Genomic DNA, 21986 nt, shown 5'->3' with positions numbered 1-21986 from the left:
ACCTGTGCTGCATTAGATTTTGCAGTCTCTTTTCCATCGTTCATCAAAATAACTTCATTCTCATTTAAATTGCACAGATGGGGAGACTGTATCAATTCCGGGACATCCACATAAAGTGCTGTTACACCCTATGAAAAAATATATAAATACTAATAGTTTACAAGAGATAAAAGTAGAATAGACATTTCTCAAATGTATTACAAAAAAAACAACAAAAAAAACAGGAAATAAAAGAAAATAGACCTTTGGAGAAACAAAAATATTTTTTTTTCACTCAGGCCCATTCAATTGTTGTACAGATGCAGACTAAGACATCATAGAACAGACATCCCTTTTAATTTCCTGACTTCTGATTCCTTATTCGCCCCCACCATCACTACCACTCTTTTTCAACCCTATATCCATGGATTATTTCCATTTATTCCCAAAATCAGGGAAGGGAAGGGATGCAGACACACATCAGCTGATTCTTGTCATCTCAGATGACATACAGTATATATGGTCAGACTATTTGGAAATTTCTAGACCATACCAAAAACTAAATTGTGTTCTATACCTAAAGTGTAACATGTAAAGTGGCCAAAAACACAACATAAGACAAAATTTAAACATGTGTCATTGACCAGCCAACCAATTGAGGGCTATCAAGCCCCATCCATCCTCCACCACCACCCAAGACCCATCTACAGGTCCAATGTCAAAGACCAAGCTCAGATGTCGTAAGTGAAACACAAAATATTCCCCTGCTATTAGCAATATCTTTAAGCTGCAACACTGTGAGAGGAGAACATCTCAGAATCCCAAGACTTAAAAGCAATTCTGTAGAAAAAACATGAGGAAGTGGAGTTACAAAATTCCCTAGGTATGCCTTATATACTGTACATAAATTAAGTGCTAAGGAAGGTACTTTCCCAATACTGAAACAGTTTTGGTTGCATTAGTGTTGTTACAAGCATTAGCGCTGCACTAATACTTTTAACATTTAAATTTGGGACTGTTGCCGATACCGAGTGCTAGCTAAGATTTGTATTTACCGTATTTTCCAGCGTATAAGACGACTTTTTACCCCTTGAAAATCTTCTCAAAAGTCGGGGGCCGTCTTATACGCCGGCATACGGCATGCTGACACTTTTGAGGGGGGCGGCACGGTGCAGCCGCCGCCCCCCCCCCTTCCAACGGAAGGGACACTAAGTACAGGGGTGGGCAGGGGCTGCTGTTTCTTACCTGGCTCCGGTCCCACGACGATCCGGCCCAGGAAGCGCGGCTGCTCCTTCATTCAGTTCGGCCACTGGATGCTCGCGCGGCTGCTCGGCTCCGCCTCCTCACCGGTGATTGGCCGCCAGAACTGTAGCTCAGGAAAGGCACACAGGCGGCCAATCACCGGCAAGAAGGCGGAGCCGAGCCACCCCCAGCGAAAATCGACTGAAGGAGCGGCCGGTAAGTGTGCCGTACAGAGGTGCTGCTGCAACCATATATGCTGGCTGCAGCAGCACCATACTGGAACAGGGGTCAGCAAGTGTCATTGGTGTCAGTGGGAGGAATAGTGCCCCATCATTGGTGTCACTGATACCAATGATGGGGCAATATTCCTCCCACTGACACCAACGATGGGACACTTTTCCTCCCCCCCACTGACACCAATGATGGGGCACTATTCCACCCCCCACTGACACCAATGATGGGATACTATTACTCCCACTGACACCAATGATGGGGCACTATTCCTCCCACTGACACCAATGATGGGGCACTATTCCTCCCACTGACACCAATGAAGGGGCACTATTCCTCCCACTGACACCAATGAAGGGGCACTATTCCTCCCACTGACACCAATGATGGGGCACTATTCCTCCCACTGACACCAATGATGGGGCACTATTCCTCCCACTGACACCAATGATGGGGCACTATTCCTCCCACTGACACCAATGATGGGGCACTATTCCTCCCACTGATACCAATGATGGGGCACGATTCCCCCCACTGATACTAATGATGGGGCACTATTCCTGCCACTGTTACCAATGATGGGGCACGATTCCTCCCACTGACACCAATGATGGGGCACTATGCCTCCCACTGATACCAATGATGGGGCACTATGCCTCCCACTGATACCAATGATGGGGCACTATGCCTCCCCCTGATACCAATGATGGGGCACTATGCCTCCCACTGATACCAATGATGGGGCACGATTCCCCCCACTGATACCAATGATGGGGCACTATTCCTGCCACTGATACCAATGATGGGGCACAATTCCTCCCACTGACACCAATGACGGGGCGCCATTCCTCCCACTGACACCAATGATGGGGTGCTATTCCTCCCACTAATACCAATGATGGGGCACTATTCCTCCTATTGATACCAATGATGGGGCACTATTCCTCCTATTGATACCAATGATGGGGCACTATTCCTCCTATTGATACCAATGATGGGGCACTATTCCTCCTATTGATACCAATGATGGGGCACTATTCCTCCTATTGATACCAATGATGGGGCACTATTCCTCCTATTGATACCAATGATGGGGCACTTTTCCTCCTACTGACACCAATGATGGGGCACTAATCCTCCCACTGATACCAATGATGGGGCACTATTCCTCCCACTAATACCAATGATGGGACACTATTCCTCCCACTGACACCAATGATGGGGCACTATTCCTCCCACTAATACCAATGATGGGACACTATTCCTCCCACTGACACCAATGATGGGGCACGATTCTTCCCACTGGTGTGCATTGGAAGAGGGGTAGTCTTATACGACGAGTATAGCCCAAACACTACATTTTAACAGGAAAAGTAGGGGGTCGTCTTATACGCCGGAAAATACGGTACATTATTTTAGTATTTTAAGTAATTTACCAGCTCTCGCTTTTTACTCATTTTAAACGTCTAGAAATTTGTTGTTGTTCATGGTGGAGTAGTTTGGGATAATACATAAGGTTTTAAAAAAGCAAACACAACACAATTAAACCCAACATCAAGTAATACCTGAATGTTTCTTATTCCATGCTCTCTAGAAAGCCCAAGAAATGTTATCTGTAAAAGAATAATTATGAATTACTTTAAACAGGACAGTTTCATAGGCCAAATGTTGTGGCCACTATTAAGAAAAACACGAGAGTTTCTGGTGTTCACAAATACCTAAGATGGCTATAAAGTCGCCACAACATAATGTGATCGTTAAAAGCTGAAAGTCTGAATTTGCTGCACTGCTAGAAAAAATAACCAGCCCAGAAATGTTATGAATAACATCAGACCACATAGTGAAAGAAAAATAAGTTCTATACTGAAAATCATAATTTATAGTATATTAGCCATACTATTTTTCTCAAAGCAGTCAACACACCCAAGAAATTACAGGTGGTGATGGACAGACTTTTTTATATTGTAGCAAATATGTGCAGTGCCTTTAAAATTATCTGTTGTTAAAGAGACACTCCTCAAGAAACACTTTCAGGCTGTATGTGTAAATAAAAGGTTTACAATAAGTACTTACTGATGTTGCCTTTCCATTCATTTCATTAACATTTTGCATTCAGCATCACTCTCTGTCACAGTGACAATGCCCACCAGAAAAAAGTAGAGAGGATAAGACCTTGTTCACACAGGTGTACTTAAGAGTTTGTCTGGGTGATGGCTGTGTCTGCCTGTACGGGGATCAACAGGTGTTTGTACATCTCCGTGCAGAGAGGCCCGTTCATGTCAATTGGGATGCAGTAGTAGCATGGATATAACCACTGCTCCCAATCTGACTGCATTAGGGGTGGTGCACCCAAATAGCTGTGTCCATGCAGCTGCTGCAGCCCGAATGACATAAATGGGACTACATGGGGATGCATGGAACATCTGTACATCCCCATACAGGCAAACATGAATCTCAAATGGGTGTATGCTTCTTTATGGCAAGGCTCGACAAATCCCAGACACCAGGTCACCACGGCGACTAGAAATAGCATCCTGGCGCCTGGGCTTTTGTCATCTGTTCGCATCCACCTCCCACTTGCCGACTGTGCTATAGCCGAAAGATGGCTACAATGCATTTGTCCAGTTCCTGGAGGGCATCTATTGATGTCCCCCCAAAATCCCCACCCTACCCCCATGCACCCCATGTGATACAGCTGATCACAAATCAAGGTAAAGGGCCAATCATAGCGGCCCTTTGCCATGTGATCAGCTGTGTCCAATCACAGCTGATCACATGTAAACAAATGCTGGGTATAAGCATTTCCTTTCCTCTGCGCTGTCAGCCAACAACTGGCTATCCTGTGACAGGGGACATTTACACTGATAATTAGGACACTGATCATCAGTGCCTTGATTAACAGTGCAGCAAATCAGTGACCATCAGTGCCACCTTATCAGTGCCCATCAGTGTAGCCTCATTAATGCACATCAGTAAAGAAGGAAAATTACTTATTTGAAAAATATTATAACAGAAATGAAGAAAAGGGTTTTTTTATTTAAAAATGATCAAACTTTTTTGTTTAGAAAAAAATAAAAAAATCTAGTAGTTATTAAATAGCGCCAAAAGAAATCTCTATCGGTGTGAAAAAAATTCATATGGGTACAGTGTTCCATGACTGCACAATTGTCATTTAAAGTGTGACAGCGCTGAAAGCTAAGAATTGGGAAGGGCAGGAAGGGAGTAAAAGTGCCCATTAAGCAAGTGGTAAAACAAAACTAACACATAACTTTTTTCCTTGGCTTCTAGGTTCAAAGCAAATTTGTCAAACCTGGATTTACGCCCATGTGAGCAAGGCCCAAGTCTCCCCAGCAGAGACATAGGCAGCAATGAAAACACGACAAGAGTTCTATTATTTACATACTCTATCCAAAATATAAAAATAAAGGATTCGGGCTGCACATACTTTGTCATAAATATCTGGAAATAGTTCGGTATGAGTTGCTGTGTGGCAGATAGTACTGTGTAGCACATTTACCATTTTTCACATTCAGTGAGGCGTGACGCAAGTTTAGAGCTCCATCTAGAGACACAATTAAAGCACTGTATGGTTTTTGTTTTTTTTTTTTAGACATTTAAATTTTAAAACTCACTATAAGTATTATAAACATGTATTCTAGGCCAAAACTTTATTTAATCTAGTCTTGGATAGAATTAATTATTAGAACTAATGTTGAATTCTTCCTGCTATCCAGGGGCCTTTTGTTTCTCATTTACGGTGTCAGTGAAACAAAAAAGGAAAAAACAAAACCTGGGCATGGACAGAAGTAGCAATCTGACAGGGTGCTCTGGCCTTTCCCTTCTTGACTAAACAAAAGTATTTTTTATTTCAGTTTGGGTTGTTGGAAATTTCCCCTCACTTCCCATCTGATGTTGTCAGCAGGAAAGGAGGGAAAACTCCAGAACTAAAAATGTGACCATAGGGGTTCTAGCCTTCCCCTACTCTACAAAAGATCTTTTTTTTTTTTTTTTTTTTTAATTCCTGTCATTGTTACTGTTGGAGAGTTCCCATCACTTCCTGTCTGGTTATATGTCAGCAGGACAGGACTTGAGGGGAAATCTGTCTTTTAGTGTCCTGAGTAGCAGTAAAAACAAAAAACTAAAAAAACAAAACAAAAAACAATTTAGCTGGACATACTCTTTAACAGATAATGGCAGCAGACAGGACAGAATTCTCACCAGGGACATGTCGGACTCACAATTAGCTTTGTGGGGGTGACATCACTTGTGGAAGGAGGTACACTCACGCATGAAATAGTGACTGTACTGTCTATAGCAATCCATGTTAATGCACAGCCCTGAATTCTCTATGGGTTCAGATGAGGCTCAATTTTTTTTAACAGGTTCCCGCCCTGACTATGGCCAAATGGCGACCGGCAAAAACCCTCACCGTTCTGGGTGGACGCCATATGGCGTCCTTTCGGGCATGCACAGTTTGCGTGCCTGCAGAGCCGCACAGCGGCGCGATCTGTCACCGGCCGCATACCTCGGACACGACGGATGACAGATCTGAGTACCGGCCCCGTTGCCGGTAACATGTGACCTGCTATGACCAATCACAGCAGGTCACATGACAGTTGTATACAAAGGATGGCTCATTCATGCCATCCATTGTATACTAGTGTGTCTAGCTGTGAATGGTCACAGCAATCACATGCACAAGCTGGGCCAATCACAGCTCAGCTGTGTCATGTGATTAGCCGTGGCCAGATCTCAGCTAAGCACAAAAAAAAACAAAAAACCCTGAATGAATTGATGTCATTCAGGTAAATGCTTGCTTATAGCAAAGTAATTCTTTGCTATAAGCAAATTGTGTATATAAAAAAAAAATACTGATCACTTCCCCAAAGTAGTACAATGTTACTATGGTAACATTGTACTACTTTGGTCATAGCGAAATATGAAAATAAAAATCCTAAAAAAAGAAAAAAATGTTAATTAAAAATAACAAAAAAAATTATATACCGTATTTTTCGAAACCAATGGACTGCAGACACAGTACAGGAGATGACCAGAGACTGCGGACGTAGTACAGGAGATGACCAAAGACTGCGGACGTAGTACAGGAGATGACCAGAGACTGCGGACGTAGTACAGGAGATGACCAGAGACTGCGGACGTAGTACAGGAGATGACCAGAGACTGCGGACGTAGTACAGGAGATGACCAGAGACTGCGGACGTAGTACAGGAGATGACCAGAGACTGCGGACGTAGTACAGGAGATGACCAGAGACTGCGGACGTAGTACAGGAGATGACCAGAGACTGCGGACGTAGTACAGGAGATGACCAGAGACTGCGGACGTAGTACAGGAGATGACCAGAGACTGCGGACGTAGTACAGGAGATGACCAGAGACTGCGGACGTAGTACAGGAGATGACCAGAGACTGCGGACGTAGTACAGGAGATGACCAGAGACTGCGGACGTAGTACAGGAGATGACCAGAGACTGCGGACGTAGTACAGGAGATGACCAGAGACTGCGGACGTAGTACAGGAGATGACCAGAGACTGCGGACGTAGTACAGGAGATGACCAGAGACTGCGGACGTAGTACAGGAGATGACCAGAGACTGCGGACGTAGTACAGGAGATGACCAGAGACTGCGGACGTAGTACAGGAGATGGCCAGAGACTGCGGACGTAGTACAGGAGATGGCCAGAGACTGCGGACGTAGTACAGGAGATGGCCAGAGACTGCGGACGTAGTACAGGAGATGGCCAGAGACTGCGGACACAGTACAGGAGATGGCCAGAGACTGCGGACACAGTACAGGAGATGGCCAGAGACTGCGGACACAGTACAGGAGTTGGCCAGAGACTGCGGACGTAGTACAGGAGATGACCAGAGACTGCGGACGTAGTACAGGAGATGACCAGAGACTGCGGACGTAGTACAGGAGATGACCAGAGACTGCGGACGTAGTACAGGAGATGACCAGAGACTGCGGACGTAGTACAGGAGATGACCAGAGACTGCGGACGTAGTACAGGAGATGACCAGAGACTGCGGACGTAGTACAGGAGATGACCAGAGACTGCGGACGTAGTACAGGAGATGACCAGAGACTGCGGACGTAGTACAGGAGATGGCCAGAGACTGCGGACGTAGTACAGGAGATGGCCAGAGACTGCGGACACAGTACAGGAGATGGCCAGAGACTGCGGACACAGTACAGGAGATGGCCAGAGACTGCGGACACAGTACAGGAGATGGCCAGAGACTGCGGACACAGTACAGGAGATGGCCAGAGACTGCGGACACAGTACAGGAGATGGCCAGAGACTGCGGACACAGTACAGGAGATGGCCAGAGACTGCGGACACAGTACAGGAGATGGCCAGAGACTGCGGACACAGTACAGGAGATGGCCAGAGACTGCGGACACAGTACAGGAGATGGCCAGAGACTGCGGACACAGTACAGGAGATGGCCAGAGACTGCGGACACAGTACAGGAGATGGCCAGAGACTGCGGACACAGTACAGGAGATGACCAGAGACTGCGGACACAGTACAGGAGATGGTCAGACTGCGGACACAGTACAAGAGATGACCAGAGACTGCGGACAGCACAGGAGATGACCAGAGACTGCGGACAGCACAGGAGATGACCAGAGACAGCGGACAGCACAGGAGATGACCAGAGACTGCGGACAGCACAGGAGATGACCAGAGACTGCGGACAGCACAGGAGATGACCAGAGACTGCGGACAGCACAGGAGATGACCAGAGACTGCGCACAGCACAGGAGATGACCAGAGACTGCGGACAGCACAGGAGATGACCAAAGACTGCGGACAGCACAGGAGATGACCAGAGACTGCAGACAGTACAGGAGATGACTGCTGACCTTTGGGGAGGGGGGGAGCAGGTACAGTACCCGCGCTTACTTCCGCGGAGTTGTTTTTTGGTTAGTGTCCGCTCTGCAGTGGGACCTTACCTAATCCTCTATCCAGCGCCGTGCTGTCTTCCCGGCTTCTGTAGTGTGGGCGCTTGGCTTGACAGCCGGGTGCCCAGTGCGCATGAGCGAGAAGTGGTGCGCTTTGTGATTGGTCCGGCGGCTTCTGGGACCTGTCATGTGTCCCAGGTGCCGCCTTACCATTCACAAAGCGCACCACTTCTCGCTCATGCGCACTGGGCACCCGGTTGTCAAGCCGAGCGCCCACACTACAGAAGCCGGGAAGACAGCGCGGCGCTGGATAGAGAAACAGGTAAGGTCTCGCTGCAGAGCTGAGCGGCCAGCCCTGTATTCTGACACGACGGTGGTGGACGACCGGACCGGCCGCTCCATATTCGCTCCATAAGACGCACTGACATTTTCCCCCCATTTTTGGGGGAAAAAAGTGCGTCTTATGGAGCGAAAAATACGTTTTGTTTTTTTTTCCATATTGTCACCAGTCAGTGTCCCTGATCACCACCATGCCAGTTATATGACGACGCTGTACTGCACTGGTGACAGTATGTAAAAAAAAAAAAAAAATAGTGAAAATTTTTAAAATGTTTTCATTTTCTGAAAAATGACAAAAAACACACAACTTCAAAAAACTCGCAATGCCTCTTATGAAGTACGTCGGATTGTCTACTTCGCAAAAAGGGGTCATTTGGGGGATATCTGTACTGTTCTGACATTCTTGGACCTCAAGAAATTAGACTGGCTGTCAGTACTTCAGGATTGATCAATATTCAGATCTATCCCATAGTTTGTGAACTCTATAACTTTCCTACAAACTAAAAAATACATCCTAATTTGGGTTATTTTCACCAAAGACATGTAGCAGAATACATCTCGGCCTAAATTTATGAAGAACAATTATTTATTTGCAAACTTTTATAACAGAAACAAAGAAAAACGTGTTTTTTTTCAAAATTTACGGTCTTTTTTTTGTTAATTTAGCAAAAAATAAAAACCCCAGTGGTGATTAAATACCACCAAAAGAAAGCTCTAGTTTTGTGAAGCAAATTATAAAATTTGAGTTTAGGTACAATGTTGTATGACCGCGCAATTGTCATTCAAAGTGTGAGAGCGCTGAAACCTGAAAAATGGCCTGGGCAGGAAGGGGGTAAAAGTGCCCGGTATTGAAGTGGTTAATTATTGTGAAGATTGAGAAGATGATTCAAAAGACTTGCACTGGTCATACGCACATCGGTGTGCTGCCATACTGGACATGCAGTCTATAAACTTGCTACGTAACCTTCCAGGTGACCCATCTTCAGCAACATACTTGATCTCAGAGCCTTACATGCCCCCACACACTTCTGCACTTGCTGCAACATCAGCCACACAAGCGAGCGGACACACATGCACATGCGCGTACGCACACACGCACACACATGCACACACACATGCACTGCAATTTTAGGTTTTATCACATTTTCCCGATGTGTACCTCTTCACTCTCTGCCACTCATATACATGCTGCCTACTGCACCAATGCATATTTCTGCATTTGTTGCCACAGCATCAAAGAATACTTCTACCCTATTGTCTACCACTGCACCAGTGCTCACTTTTGTACTCATCCCAGTCAATGAACAGGCACTTTATCACCGTCCATCAGTGCAATGATATGCTCACTGTACCAATGCTGGCATTTTAACTTGCCACCACACCACCCATGCATACATATGCACTTACAGCCACGATCAGTCACCTGACACTGCAAAATACTTCAGGGCATTAGCTATGTTCATCAATATGTCTGTGCTTTGTGCTTCAGTAAATTTCCATTAAGGCTTATCTACTGAGGAGCAGCTGCATGAGGCTGATAGCCTGGGTCCCTAGAAGCTGCAGTGTCAACTGTTTTCATGAACAGACATTCCCACTGTACAGATGCCCTATTCTACACTCACCACCACTGCAATTGTAGATTTCTTCATTCACAGCCACTGCACTGATATGCTTACTGCATGGGTGTGCACTTCTGCACTCACCACCGCAGCATGGCCACGTGCTTCTGTACTCACCCCCCCCCCCCCGAATGATCACACACTTCTGCACTCCCCACCACTGCATGGCCGCGAACTTCTGCACTCCCAGCCGCTGTATGGTCGCGCACTTCTGCACTCACCACCGCTGCATGGCCACGTGCTTCTGTACTCACCCCCCCGAATGACCACGCACTTCTGCACTCCCCGCCACTGCATGGCCGCGAACTTCTGCACTCCCAGCCGCTGTATGGTCGCGCACTTCTGCACTCACCACCACTGCATGGCCACGCGCTTCTGTACTCACCCCCCCCCCCCCGAATGACCACGCACTTCTGCACTCCCCGCCACCGCATGGCCGCGAACGTCTGCACTCACCACCGCTGCATGGCCACGCTCATTTCTGAACTCATCACCACTGCATGGCCGCACACTTCTGAACTCATCATCGCTGCATGGCCGCGCACTTTTGAACTCATCACCGCTGCATGGCCGCGCACTTTTGAACTCACCACCGCTGCATGGCCGCGCACTTCTGAACTCACCACCGCTGCATGGCCGCGCACTTCTGAACTCACCACCATTGCATGGCCACGCACTTCTGAACTCACCACCGCTGCATGGCCGCGCACTTCTGAACTCACCACCGCTGCATGGCCGCGCACTTCTGAACTCATCACCGCTGCATGGCCGAGCACTTCTGAACTCATCACCGCTGCATGGCCGAGCACTTCTGAACTCATCACCGCTGCATGGCCGAGCACTTCTGCACTCACCACCGCTGCATGGCCGCGCACTTCTGCACTCACCACCGCTGCATGGCCGCGCACTTCTGCACTCACCACCGCTGCATGGCCGCGCACTTCTGCACTCACCACCGCTGCATGGCCGCGCACTTCTGCACTCACCACCGCTGCATGGCCGCGCACTTCTGCACTCACCACCGCTGCATGGCCGCGCACTTCTGCACTCACCACCGCTGCATGGCCGCGCACTTCTGCACTCACCACCGCTGCATGGCCGCGCACTTCTGAACTCATCACCGCTGCATGGCCGAGCACTTCTGAACTCATCACCGCTGCATGGCCGAGCACTTCTGAACTCATCACCGCTGCATGGCCGAGCACTTCTGCACTCACCACCGCTGCATGGCCGCGCACTTCTGCACTCACCACCGCTGCATGGCCGCGCACTTCTGCACTCACCACCGCTGCATGGCCGCGCACTTCTGCACTCACCACCGCTGCATGGCCGCGCACTTCTGCACTCACCACCGCTGCATGGCCGCGCACTTCTGCACTCACCACCGCTGCATGGCCGCGCACTTCTGCACTCACCACCGCTGCATGGCCGCGCACTTCTGCACTCACCACCGCTGCATGGCCGCGCACTTCTGCACTCACCACCGCTGCATGGCCGCGCACTTCTGCACTCACCACCGCTGCATGGCCGCGCACTTCTGCACTCACCACCGCTGCATGGCCGCGCACTTCTGCACTCACCACCGCTGCATGGCCGCGCACTTCTGCACTCACCACCGCTGCATGGCCGCGCACTTCTGCACTCACCACCGCTGCATGGCCGCGCACTTCTGCACTCACCACCGCTGCATGGCCGCGCACTTCTGCACTCACCACCGCTGCATGGCCGCGCACTTCTGCACTCACCACCGCTGCATGGCCGCGCACTTCTGCACTCACCACCGCTGCATGGCCGCGCACTTCTGCACTCACCACCGCTGCATGGCCGCGCACTTCTGCACTCACCACCGCTGCATGGCCGCGCACTTCTGCACTCACCACCGCTGCATGGCCGCGCACTTCTGCACTCACCACCGCTGCATGGCCGCGCACTTCTGCACTCACCACCGCTGCATGACCGCGCACTTCTGCACTCACCACCGCTGCATGGCCGCGCACTTCTGCACTCACTACCGCTGCATGGCCGCGCACTTCTGCACTCACTACCGCTGCATGGCCGCGCACTTCTGCACTCACCGCCGCTGCATGGCCACGCTCACTTCTGCACTCACCGCCGCTGCATGGCCACGCTCACTTCTGCACTCACCGCCGCTGCATGGCCACGCTCACTTCTGCACTCACCGCCGCTGCATGGCCACGCTCACTTCTGCACTCACCGCCGCTGCATGGCCACGCTCACTTCTGCACTCACCGCCGCTGCATGGCCGCGCACTTCTGCACTCACCACCGCTGCATGGCCGCGCACTTCTGCACTCACCACCGCTGCATGGCCGCGCACTTCTGCACTCACCACCGCTGCATGGCCGTGCACTTCTGCACTCACCACCGCTGCATGGCCGCCCACTTCTGCACTCACCACCGCTGCATGGCCACGCTCACTTCTGCACTCACCGCCGCTGCATGGCCACGCTCACTTCTGCACTCACCGCCGCTGCATGGCCAAGCATTTATGCCCTCCTTCCAGCTGTGCAGACGTATACCTCTGCATTTGTCGCCATTTCACCGATGTGCAGTTTTGCACTCACTACCACTGCACTGATGTGCACTTCTGCACTCACTGGCACTACGCCGCCTCATCATTCTCTGCTCACCGCCACTTTACAGACTGCATCTGCAACTATTCTACATTCACCCCAGTTAATAGAACCCACACTTCTGCTGTTCTCTATGAAAAATGTAATGATAGCAATCGTGCTTGTTCACATTTTTTTAAAATTATAATTTGCTTAGTTTTTGTTTTGATTAAAGGATGGGTTTCTAAAATGAAACTAGGGTTAGGTTGTGCTACCAGTTTAGATGTAAATAATACTCTAATGTTCTTTAAATGTCGTTTAGCTAAAGGAATCCAGCAAGCTTAGACAATAGTATTACCGGTTAACAAGCAGTATGCTAAGAATACACTTCCTCCAATTTCTTAGTTGAAAAGTTCACACCATTTACAAGGTATAGAAGCTAAACAATGCAATGGCCTGGAGCCTGGGTGGCCATAACTGTGTAAAACCTCATTTCCAAAGCAGCTGATTTCCCATATTTTCAGAATACAACAAAGAAGAAGAAAAAATAGTCCAGCTCAGGATGCTCATACAGATTACATTCACTGTAGCAGCAGTTGAGCAAGAAGCCTGTATCAAACTGTCAGAACACCTACGTACACAAATATGCTTGTCACAGTGGTTTATATTATTTTGTTCACATGGCTCACAATCATGTTCTATAGAGATGGAGCTCACAAGCTGACAAAGGCTTTGGATCTCCGTAGTAATGCAATGTACTGTGTAGTGTTGTGGTAACACTATGCAACAAATACAAAGAACTGAACTGTTAGCAGTGGAAAAAACTGACCTCAATGAAATCCTTTTTGTTGCCACTCTTCAGACAGTCTGTGACAGAACACAGCTCTTTCCTACTTTGAAGTACTGATTTCATAGAACTCAGCAGCCCCTCGCTGATATTCTGGAAAAGAAAAAAGCGGAAGTGAAACAAGTAACCACACAAGCACACACAGACAGCTGAAAATCATCGGATTATTCAGATAAGCTGCTGTTCACTTTAAAGCAGAACAAGCATCGGAAAGTCCTTAAAAGGCCAAGTTTACCTACTAATAATTTCACATAATTTAGCAAAAAAAAGAAAAGAAGAAGCGTGTTTACATTTTTCACAGGAGCATTGCACCCACAAACAGTGGCTCGCCAGTGTAATTCCAGGCACCTGGAGTTTCTTCTTCTCTGTCCATATCATAGACTTTCTGTTGGAGGGCTGGAGAAAGCATCAGTGGACTACAAGTGCGGACATCAGTGGACTACAAGTCACAGTACTTGTTTTCCTTTGAAAACTACAAGTCCATCTACTGAAGTGGCAGACGGGACTTGTAGTTCATTCATTTACTGATCTCTGTGAAAGAATGACATGGCTGTGAGCATTCCTACCTTCTGTATATTCCTATTGGGCAAGTAAGGCTGATATTGGTGGACCAATCAGAACATGTAGAGGAAGGGTTTAGCGCTTCAAACTAATCATAAGTGTTTGAATTCAGCCTGGAAGAAGAGCCTGGGTGTTGGCTCCGAGAGAAGGGGTTTAATGGCTGCTGTAGACATGTGCAACTTTATACCAAAGCAGATTCCTTTTTGTTTTGATGACAGAATCTCTTTGAATTAGGTAATACTAGGACTGAAAGGTTAGGGCTCGTTCACATGTGTTGATTATAAAGAATGAAGCAATGCTCATTAACGCACCTATAGCATTTCTGATGTTTTTCGTTGTGTTTTTTTGAAGAATTGAAAACTCTTCAAGAATGCTTGATAAATGCCCATGTAAGTGTTGCTTTTCTAGTGCTTAACCCCTTCGCACCGACCGCTCTCGGCCCTTTAAGCGTTTAAAAAGCTAGGAGGGACAGCGGTCACATGATCAGAAAGCTCCCAAACACAAGTATGCACTGGGAGCTTACCAAACTCCACCGGCTACTGTGCGGAGAGCATGCAGGGAGAGTGCTCTCAGCAAGGTAAGTTGTTTTAACAGGGCTGCATATATTTGGCCGCTCAGCGTAAGGGTCCTCCTGCCGCGTGGCCGCATGTAAATGCATACTGCTGGTGTCAAGATGTTAAAGGGGAAGTGATGTAGAGGAAATGATCTACTTTGAGGCATGGTTAGCTTGTGGTGTGATAGCAGATATTCTAGTGAATTCTCTACAAGATGGATTCATATACTTTGATCTCTTTTACACTTGGCATTGTCCAGATCAAATAGCTTTGCCACGGACAATAATTCTCAGTGCCTATGCTCCTGCCTACCACCGTCAGTATTGCTGGCTGCACACAGAAGCAAATGGTGTTGCTCTGTACAACCAGGAGGTGGCTGCTGCAGTTCCTAGTTAAAAATTAAGCTGAATTTCCCTTTCATGAGGCATGAATGCTTGTCAGCCACCTTCATTAAATTTTGATGGTAAAGCTCTGTAATGACACATAACAGCACCCATAATACCCATGTTAGTGAAGCATTTCATAAAGTGGTAGCTGGGCACTGGGGGAGAAGCAGTGGAGCTTTCTGTATCCCAGAATGTACTGGGAAATGATAAAGAATTAGGACAGAGCAGCTCCAGACACTTCCTGCTTGTACAGAGCAGCTTCAGACACTTCCTGCTTGTACAGAGCAGCTCCAGGCACTTCCTGCTTGTACAGAGCAGCTCCAGGCACTTCCTGCTTGTACAGAGCAGCTCCAGGCACTTCCTGCTTGTACAGAGCAGCTCCAGGCACTTCCTGCTTGTACAGAGCAGCTCCAGGCACTTCCTGCTTGTACAGAGCAGCTCCAGGCACTTCCTGCTTGTACAGAGCAGCTCCAGGCACTTCCTGCTTGTACAGAGCAGCTCCAGACACTTCCTGCTTGTACAGAGCAGCTCCAGACACTTCCTGCTTGTACAGAGAATCTCCAGACACTTCCTGCTTGTACAGAGAATCTCCAGACACTTCCTGCTTGTACAGAGCAGCTCCAGCCACTTCCTGCTTGTATAGAGCAACTCCAGCCACTTCCTGTTTTCACCATTTTCTTCTGTGTGTAGGCAAAAGCATTAACCACATCCCGATCGCCCTATGACAGAAATACTGCTGCAGGGCGGCAGGGGTGCGCAAAATCATGTATATATACACACATGATATTGTATTTCTGGGTAGGGGGCGCGCGCACCTTACCCGCGCCACCATTCGCGGCCACGGCTGTGAATCACCGGGTCCTGGACGGTGATTCCCCGCCGGCCCCCGGTGATTACCAAGCATCTCCAAATGGGAGGAGGACTGCTTTGTTTATGAACAGTCCTCCTCCCTGTCGGCTCTGGCACACTGCTGTGGATGGCTGTGCACAGAACAGTGAAGCACTAACACACCGCCCCTCAGTAAAACACTCCCAGCACACGGTTAACCCTTCGATCACCCCTCACGTTAACCCCTTCCTGCCAAGTGCCTTTAGCACAGTGTCAGTGCTTTTTTTTTTTTTTAGCACTGATCACTGTATTGGTGTCAGAATGCCCACCACAGTCCCGCTATAATGCCGCTGATCACTGCCTTTACAAATAAAAAATTCCAGTATAGATACTGGAATTTTTTTTTTACTAGTAATGGTGGTATGTAATGCAGTAATGGTATAGATACCTAATATAAAAGATAGTGAGCGCTCTCATAAATATCAGCAGCTAGAACACTTTAGGCAACCAAAATGCCTCAAACATAAACAATAAATTTAAAACAACAGAGTGCAGCGCTAAGTAAGATGAAGAGTCAATAAGGTGATAATCAAGTGTCCACAATAGTACACTGTAGAAATACGGATTCCCACGGCCTTCACTCTGTCAGAAATGCGCACTCACCGGAAACGCATGGGTTATGCACATGTGTGATCATGCATCACAGGCAATGGGTACATCAGAGGTTAGGTAGCCAGGCATCTCCCTCACGGAAGGTCATCACAGAATCTTTAGTCAGATCCAGGGGGTCCCCTTATGGTCAGCCAGGTACTTCATAAAAATGTTTATTTAAAAAAGCAACAGGGCAGTATGCATGTTATACACCATATAAAGACATATACAGCAGTACTGACCCCAGTTATGATGGCCGCCGGGCCTCCTCGTGGCTCCGGCGGTGAGATGACGTCACGCTCTGCACAGTTCCTCCTTAGGCCTTTCGTGCTACAGGCACATCATCAGAGGGGAGACTGTACCCTATTTATGTATTTGTATTTATTTTTTAAATAAACATTTACCCTTTTTGGACATACTACACTATCTCTGGCATCTGTTTTCTGGGGCTCCTGTTTGGAGCTTTCATTCCCACAGAGAAAACAATTTGCCATCCTGAGAGAGGTTTTTTATGAAGTACCTGGCTGACCATAAGGGGACCCCCTGGATCTGACTAAAGATTCTGTGATGACCTTCCGTGAGGGAGATGCCTGGCTACCTAACCTCTGATGTACCCATTTTGCCTGTGATGCATGATCACACATGCGCATAACCCATGCATTTCCGGTGAGTGCGCATTTCTGTTATTCTGACAGAGTGAAGGCCGTGGGAATCCGTATTTCTACAGTGTACTATTGTGGACACTTGATTATCACCTTATTGACTCTTCATCTTACTTAGCGCTGCACTCTGTTGTTTTAAATTTAATGGTATAGATACCGCCATTTTATGTAAACCAATTCATTTACACGTATTGGGATTTTTTTTTAACAAAGACGTAGCAGAATACATTTTGGCCTAAATTTATGATGAAATTTGATTTAATTTTTTTACTGGACATGTTTAATAGCAAAAAGTAAAAAAAATAGTTTTTTTTCTCAAAATTGTCAGTCTTTTTTTTTTTAATAGCGCAAACAATAAAAAATGCACAGGTGATCAAATAACACCGAAAGAAAGCTTTATTTGTGGGTAAAAAAACAACATAAATTTCATTTGGGTGCAGCGCTGCATGACTGTGCAATTGCCAGTTAAAGTAATGCAGCGCCGGAACACAAAAAATTGCCCGGTCAGGAGGGGGGTAAATCCTCTGGAGGGCAAGTGGTTAACCAGCCAGCAATACTGCCAGGTAGGAGCAGAGGCATTGAGCATTATTTCTTTTTGTTTCAGCAACATTGAGTTTGCTGACAGTGTCAAAGAGATCAAAGTATACAGATCCATCTTGAAGAGAATGCACAAAAACGCTCGCCATCACACCACAACCAATTCACGCCTCAAAGTATATAATTTCTTCAACAACAATTCCCCTTTAAGCACCTCCAACTAGAAAAGCAACACAAAAACAGGTCAAAAACATGTCATAAAGTCTACAGTATAGGCGCGTTATTGAGCATTGCTTCATTCTTCATAATCAAGACACATGTGAACGAACCCTTAGTGTGTTGGATGCAAGAACTAAGGCTGGCCATACACTATACAATTTTCTTTAGAAAAGGGCTTTAGATTTACCAAAAACCATATAATATGAGGTCAAACCTAAACAACTCTTTCAATTGTATCCAATTAGGCAAGACCTTCCACTACACAGCTGAAGGTAAATCTAAAGGAAATTGGGTAGAAATTGAACAGAAAATTGTATAGTGTATGGCCAGCCTAAGTCATGTATTTTGTCTTGCGCATAAACAGCAAATACAGACATTATACTAAATTGTTATTGACAATGAGGATAAAAAACATTTCCATCGGACAAAACTAATCATAAGAGAGTCAGATACTGCTTGGCTGAGTTCTTCTTTAAACAAGGAAAAAACACATTTGACATCCAAGAATAAATAGTGGGTATACATCTCAATAAGGTCATTTATAAGTGTCAGTTGTTACTACATCTCACATTAGACCAAAAAAAAAAATTTTATATATATATATATATATATATATATATATATATATATACACACACACACACATACACACACACAGACATATATACAAAAATTTGATTTAGTGCAGGACATACAATGTCACATAAACATAGCAACTTACTTCTTTTTTCACCGATATTTTAGGCTTCATTTGGCCAAGCTGGCTTCTCGTACACGTGTCCATATTTGATGCAATATGGAAAAAAAAGACAGTCCACTAGGGCATGCCTGCGGGAGAAGAATGTACACAACTGAGTTCCACCAGCCAGATTTTTTTTATTGAAAAGCTATACAATTACATGCATATACTCACACTATTATTCATATAGCAAGGGGGAAAAAAAAAAAAAGCAGAAATACAACCTAAAGCAGTTATTCTCAACAAGGGTTTGAATGTGAGTTTAGGGACCTTAGAGTGTAAGTTCCTTGAAGACCAAGACTGATGTAAATGTAATTGTGTGTGTGTGTAAATTGGCAGCACTATATAAATATCTGTAATAAATAATAAAAATATAAGGGCTCCAATGAACCTGGAATCCGGAGGTTTCTAGAAATGGTTTGCGCTCTCTTCCTACACTGAACACCAATGTTGGAGGGTTCTTTTCCATAGATTCCTGCAACGGGGCGCTTCTCCTACTAACAACCAACTATTTGTAAAACACTGCATAAATTGTCAGCGCTATATAAGTTCCTGTAATAAAATAATAAACCAACGCCCCTGATCTCCAGTGTATGAGGCCCCGTAGAACCAATGTAACAGGACACTTCTCCCACTGAGCACCAATGAACAGGATCCTTCTCCCAGTGACCACCAATGCAAGCAGGCCCTTTTCCACTGACCACCAAAGTAAGGGGCCCTTCTTTCTCTGACCACCAATGTAAGTAGGTCCTTCTACCATTGACCATTGGCCCCTAATATCAGGGGCCTTTCTCCAGCTGACCACCAATGTAGCGGGCCATTTTTCCTCTGACTACAAGTCTGAGGGGCCCTTCTTTCTCTGACCAACAAAGTAAGCAGGCCCTTCTCCCACTGACCACCAATGTAAGGGGCTATTCTCTACCTGATCACAAGTGCAAGCAGCCCTTTTCTGCCTGACCACCAATGTAAGGGGCCCTTCTCCTTCTGACCACCAATGTAAGGGACCTTTCTCCTTCTGACTGCCAATGTAAGGGGACCGTTCTTCCACTAACGACCATTATAAGGAGACACTGCAATCTTCACTTTCTGAATTTCTTTTCCAGCCATTATTTTTTTTTTTTTAATATTATAATTATTCATCATGAAAAATAATTTTTGTTGTATAGAGGAGAGAGGGTGTAAAAAAACCCCCAAAAAACAAAACAAAAAACAACACTATCTACTGGAGGCATTTCAAGGGTTCCTTCATGGCCAAAAGGATGAGAAAGGCTGATCTGGAGATTTCATTGGAACAGTAATCTAACCTGGACAATAACGCACATACCCTTTCTGGAGAAAAATGTTGCAGATAAGGAAATAATACACAGTAACTAACTAGATATGTGGTAAATCAATAAAAAACCAAAAAAAAACAAAAAACAAATCAAAAAACACAATAAAAGCTTTTATCCTTGTTAACTTGTTTGATCAAATTTGCACGCCTATTTTAATAACAATGTGCTTTTGATATACCTGTGTGTTCCCACTTAATGCTCACTTTGCACAATGTAGTTTACATCAGGAAATCTGAATAAATACGTCATCTTCGATATCCATCTTACATATAATACATCCATACAATCTGTTAATATCTAAGTGAGCTAGAGCTTCCAGGATTTAAAAATTGGCAACCCACTACTGCAGTGGACTGTTTGCTGGTATTAGAAAGACAAATTGTGATAAATGAAGAAGCTCTAAAGCCGTTCACAGATGGATTGAAATTCATCTGGTTCCTGCTGAACTGGCCAAAATCAAATCAATCTATGGCCAGGCTGGTTGTACTGAAGTTGATCTATCGACTGATTTCAATACAGCTAGCCTGTAAGGTTTTTTTCGTCCAATCACTGCTGGCGGCTACAGCAGTCAGCAGTAATCATTATATTCTGCTGGAGGAATGCTCTCTGCGCTCCCCGCTGGCAGAACACAGTATTGCTGTGGGAGCTATTTCTCCATCAGCACTGACTGTGTTAATAAGGGGAATCAAGCAAATTTTAATTCCTTCAGCTTGTGTCTGGAGGAAAGAAAATTGCACAATGTATGATCTTCCTATGTTTGCTGACTATGTGTGCAAAAAAGAGATACCATACACTCTATCCGCAAACAATAGATGACAAGTGTGGAAAAGGAATGAGCACGTTAAGGCTTTTTCAGGGGTTTAAAACATAGTCATTAGATCTGAGGCTGCCCGAACGTTAGGTAAAATTGTACTGTACGGTTTCTATAAATAAGTGAATGTATAAGCTGTTTGGCTACTCTGTCTATGAAGGCCCTACCATGAAATAAGGCTGTGAAGCATTTCCGATATGGCAGTTATTTTACATGCTCAGCAAGACCTTTACTCATCTTTGATCGGTGGAAAGGAAATGTTTACAAGAGTACAGGAAACTACTAAACCCACTTCAATTTTGTTCCAGAGTACATGACAAGCATTCACATCTTCTATTTCCTTCAGTAAATCAATCCACTTAAAGATTTGGCAAGATAGGGCCGTGATAACTTGCACATTTCTCAGCATTACTAAGACGGGTTTGCATTTACCAAACAAACAATTTAATCTCCGCCCTTTCATTTTATACTGCTTTTTGAAAAATAACATTTGCATGCAAAAAAAAAAAAAACTCAAAAGGCTAAAAAAGCTAATCCTTCTCCAGATACAGAGTGAGTAAAACCATAGACACATTTGTAAGAACAAACAAAAGAAACAAGTATTACCAGTTAGAAGAAAGCAGCAGTTTAATTGAAAGAACTGGTAAGCATCTAAGCCCTGGTTCACGTTAGTGCGGCCCGTGCAGCCCATATCTGCATGTGCAAGGCAGTCCATTAATTTGGGGAAAACCTGCAGCTGAACTTAGGTAAGTGTGAGGCCTCATGCACATTGCTGCTACGTGAGTTTAGGAGCTTATGGTGTGATTTTTGCCAAAGATCCTAAACTTAATTCAATAAGCCTGGGTTCACACTGATGTGGTGCAGAATTCGCAGCGGTTTCTGTGCAAATTCTGCACTGCATTACAATCGCACCCCGTTCATGCGAACTGCTGCAGGTGTG

General features: G+C 46.0%; 1 protein-coding gene across 3 annotated transcripts in view; it reads right to left on the bottom strand.

Annotated features, from left to right (window-relative positions):
- The window catches only part of AKAP11 (A-kinase anchoring protein 11), a 102829-nt gene that overhangs the window by 46090 nt on the left and 34753 nt on the right, over nucleotides 1-21986 (bottom strand). For all 3 annotated transcript variants that reach the window (XM_089668824.1, XM_089668823.1, XM_089668825.1), the window contains 4 exons: nucleotides 18884-18990; nucleotides 13747-13857; nucleotides 3018-3065; nucleotides 3-128 (listed from right to left, as the gene is read on the bottom strand). In XM_089668824.1, the coding sequence (XP_089524950.1) occupies nucleotides 3-128; nucleotides 3018-3065; nucleotides 13747-13857; nucleotides 18884-18946 (348 nt within the window). In that variant the 5' untranslated portion in view covers nucleotides 18947-18990. The remainder of the gene's footprint in view (nucleotides 1-2; nucleotides 129-3017; nucleotides 3066-13746; nucleotides 13858-18883; nucleotides 18991-21986) is intronic.

The sequence above is a fragment of the Staurois parvus genome, unplaced genomic scaffold (genome assembly GCF_062004578.1).
Source record: "Staurois parvus isolate SC_StPar_1 unplaced genomic scaffold, SC_StPar_1.0 ptg000064l, whole genome shotgun sequence".
Classification (NCBI taxonomy): Eukaryota; Metazoa; Chordata; class Amphibia; order Anura; family Ranidae; genus Staurois; species Staurois parvus.
This window is presented reverse-complemented; position numbering and strand designations above follow the sequence as displayed.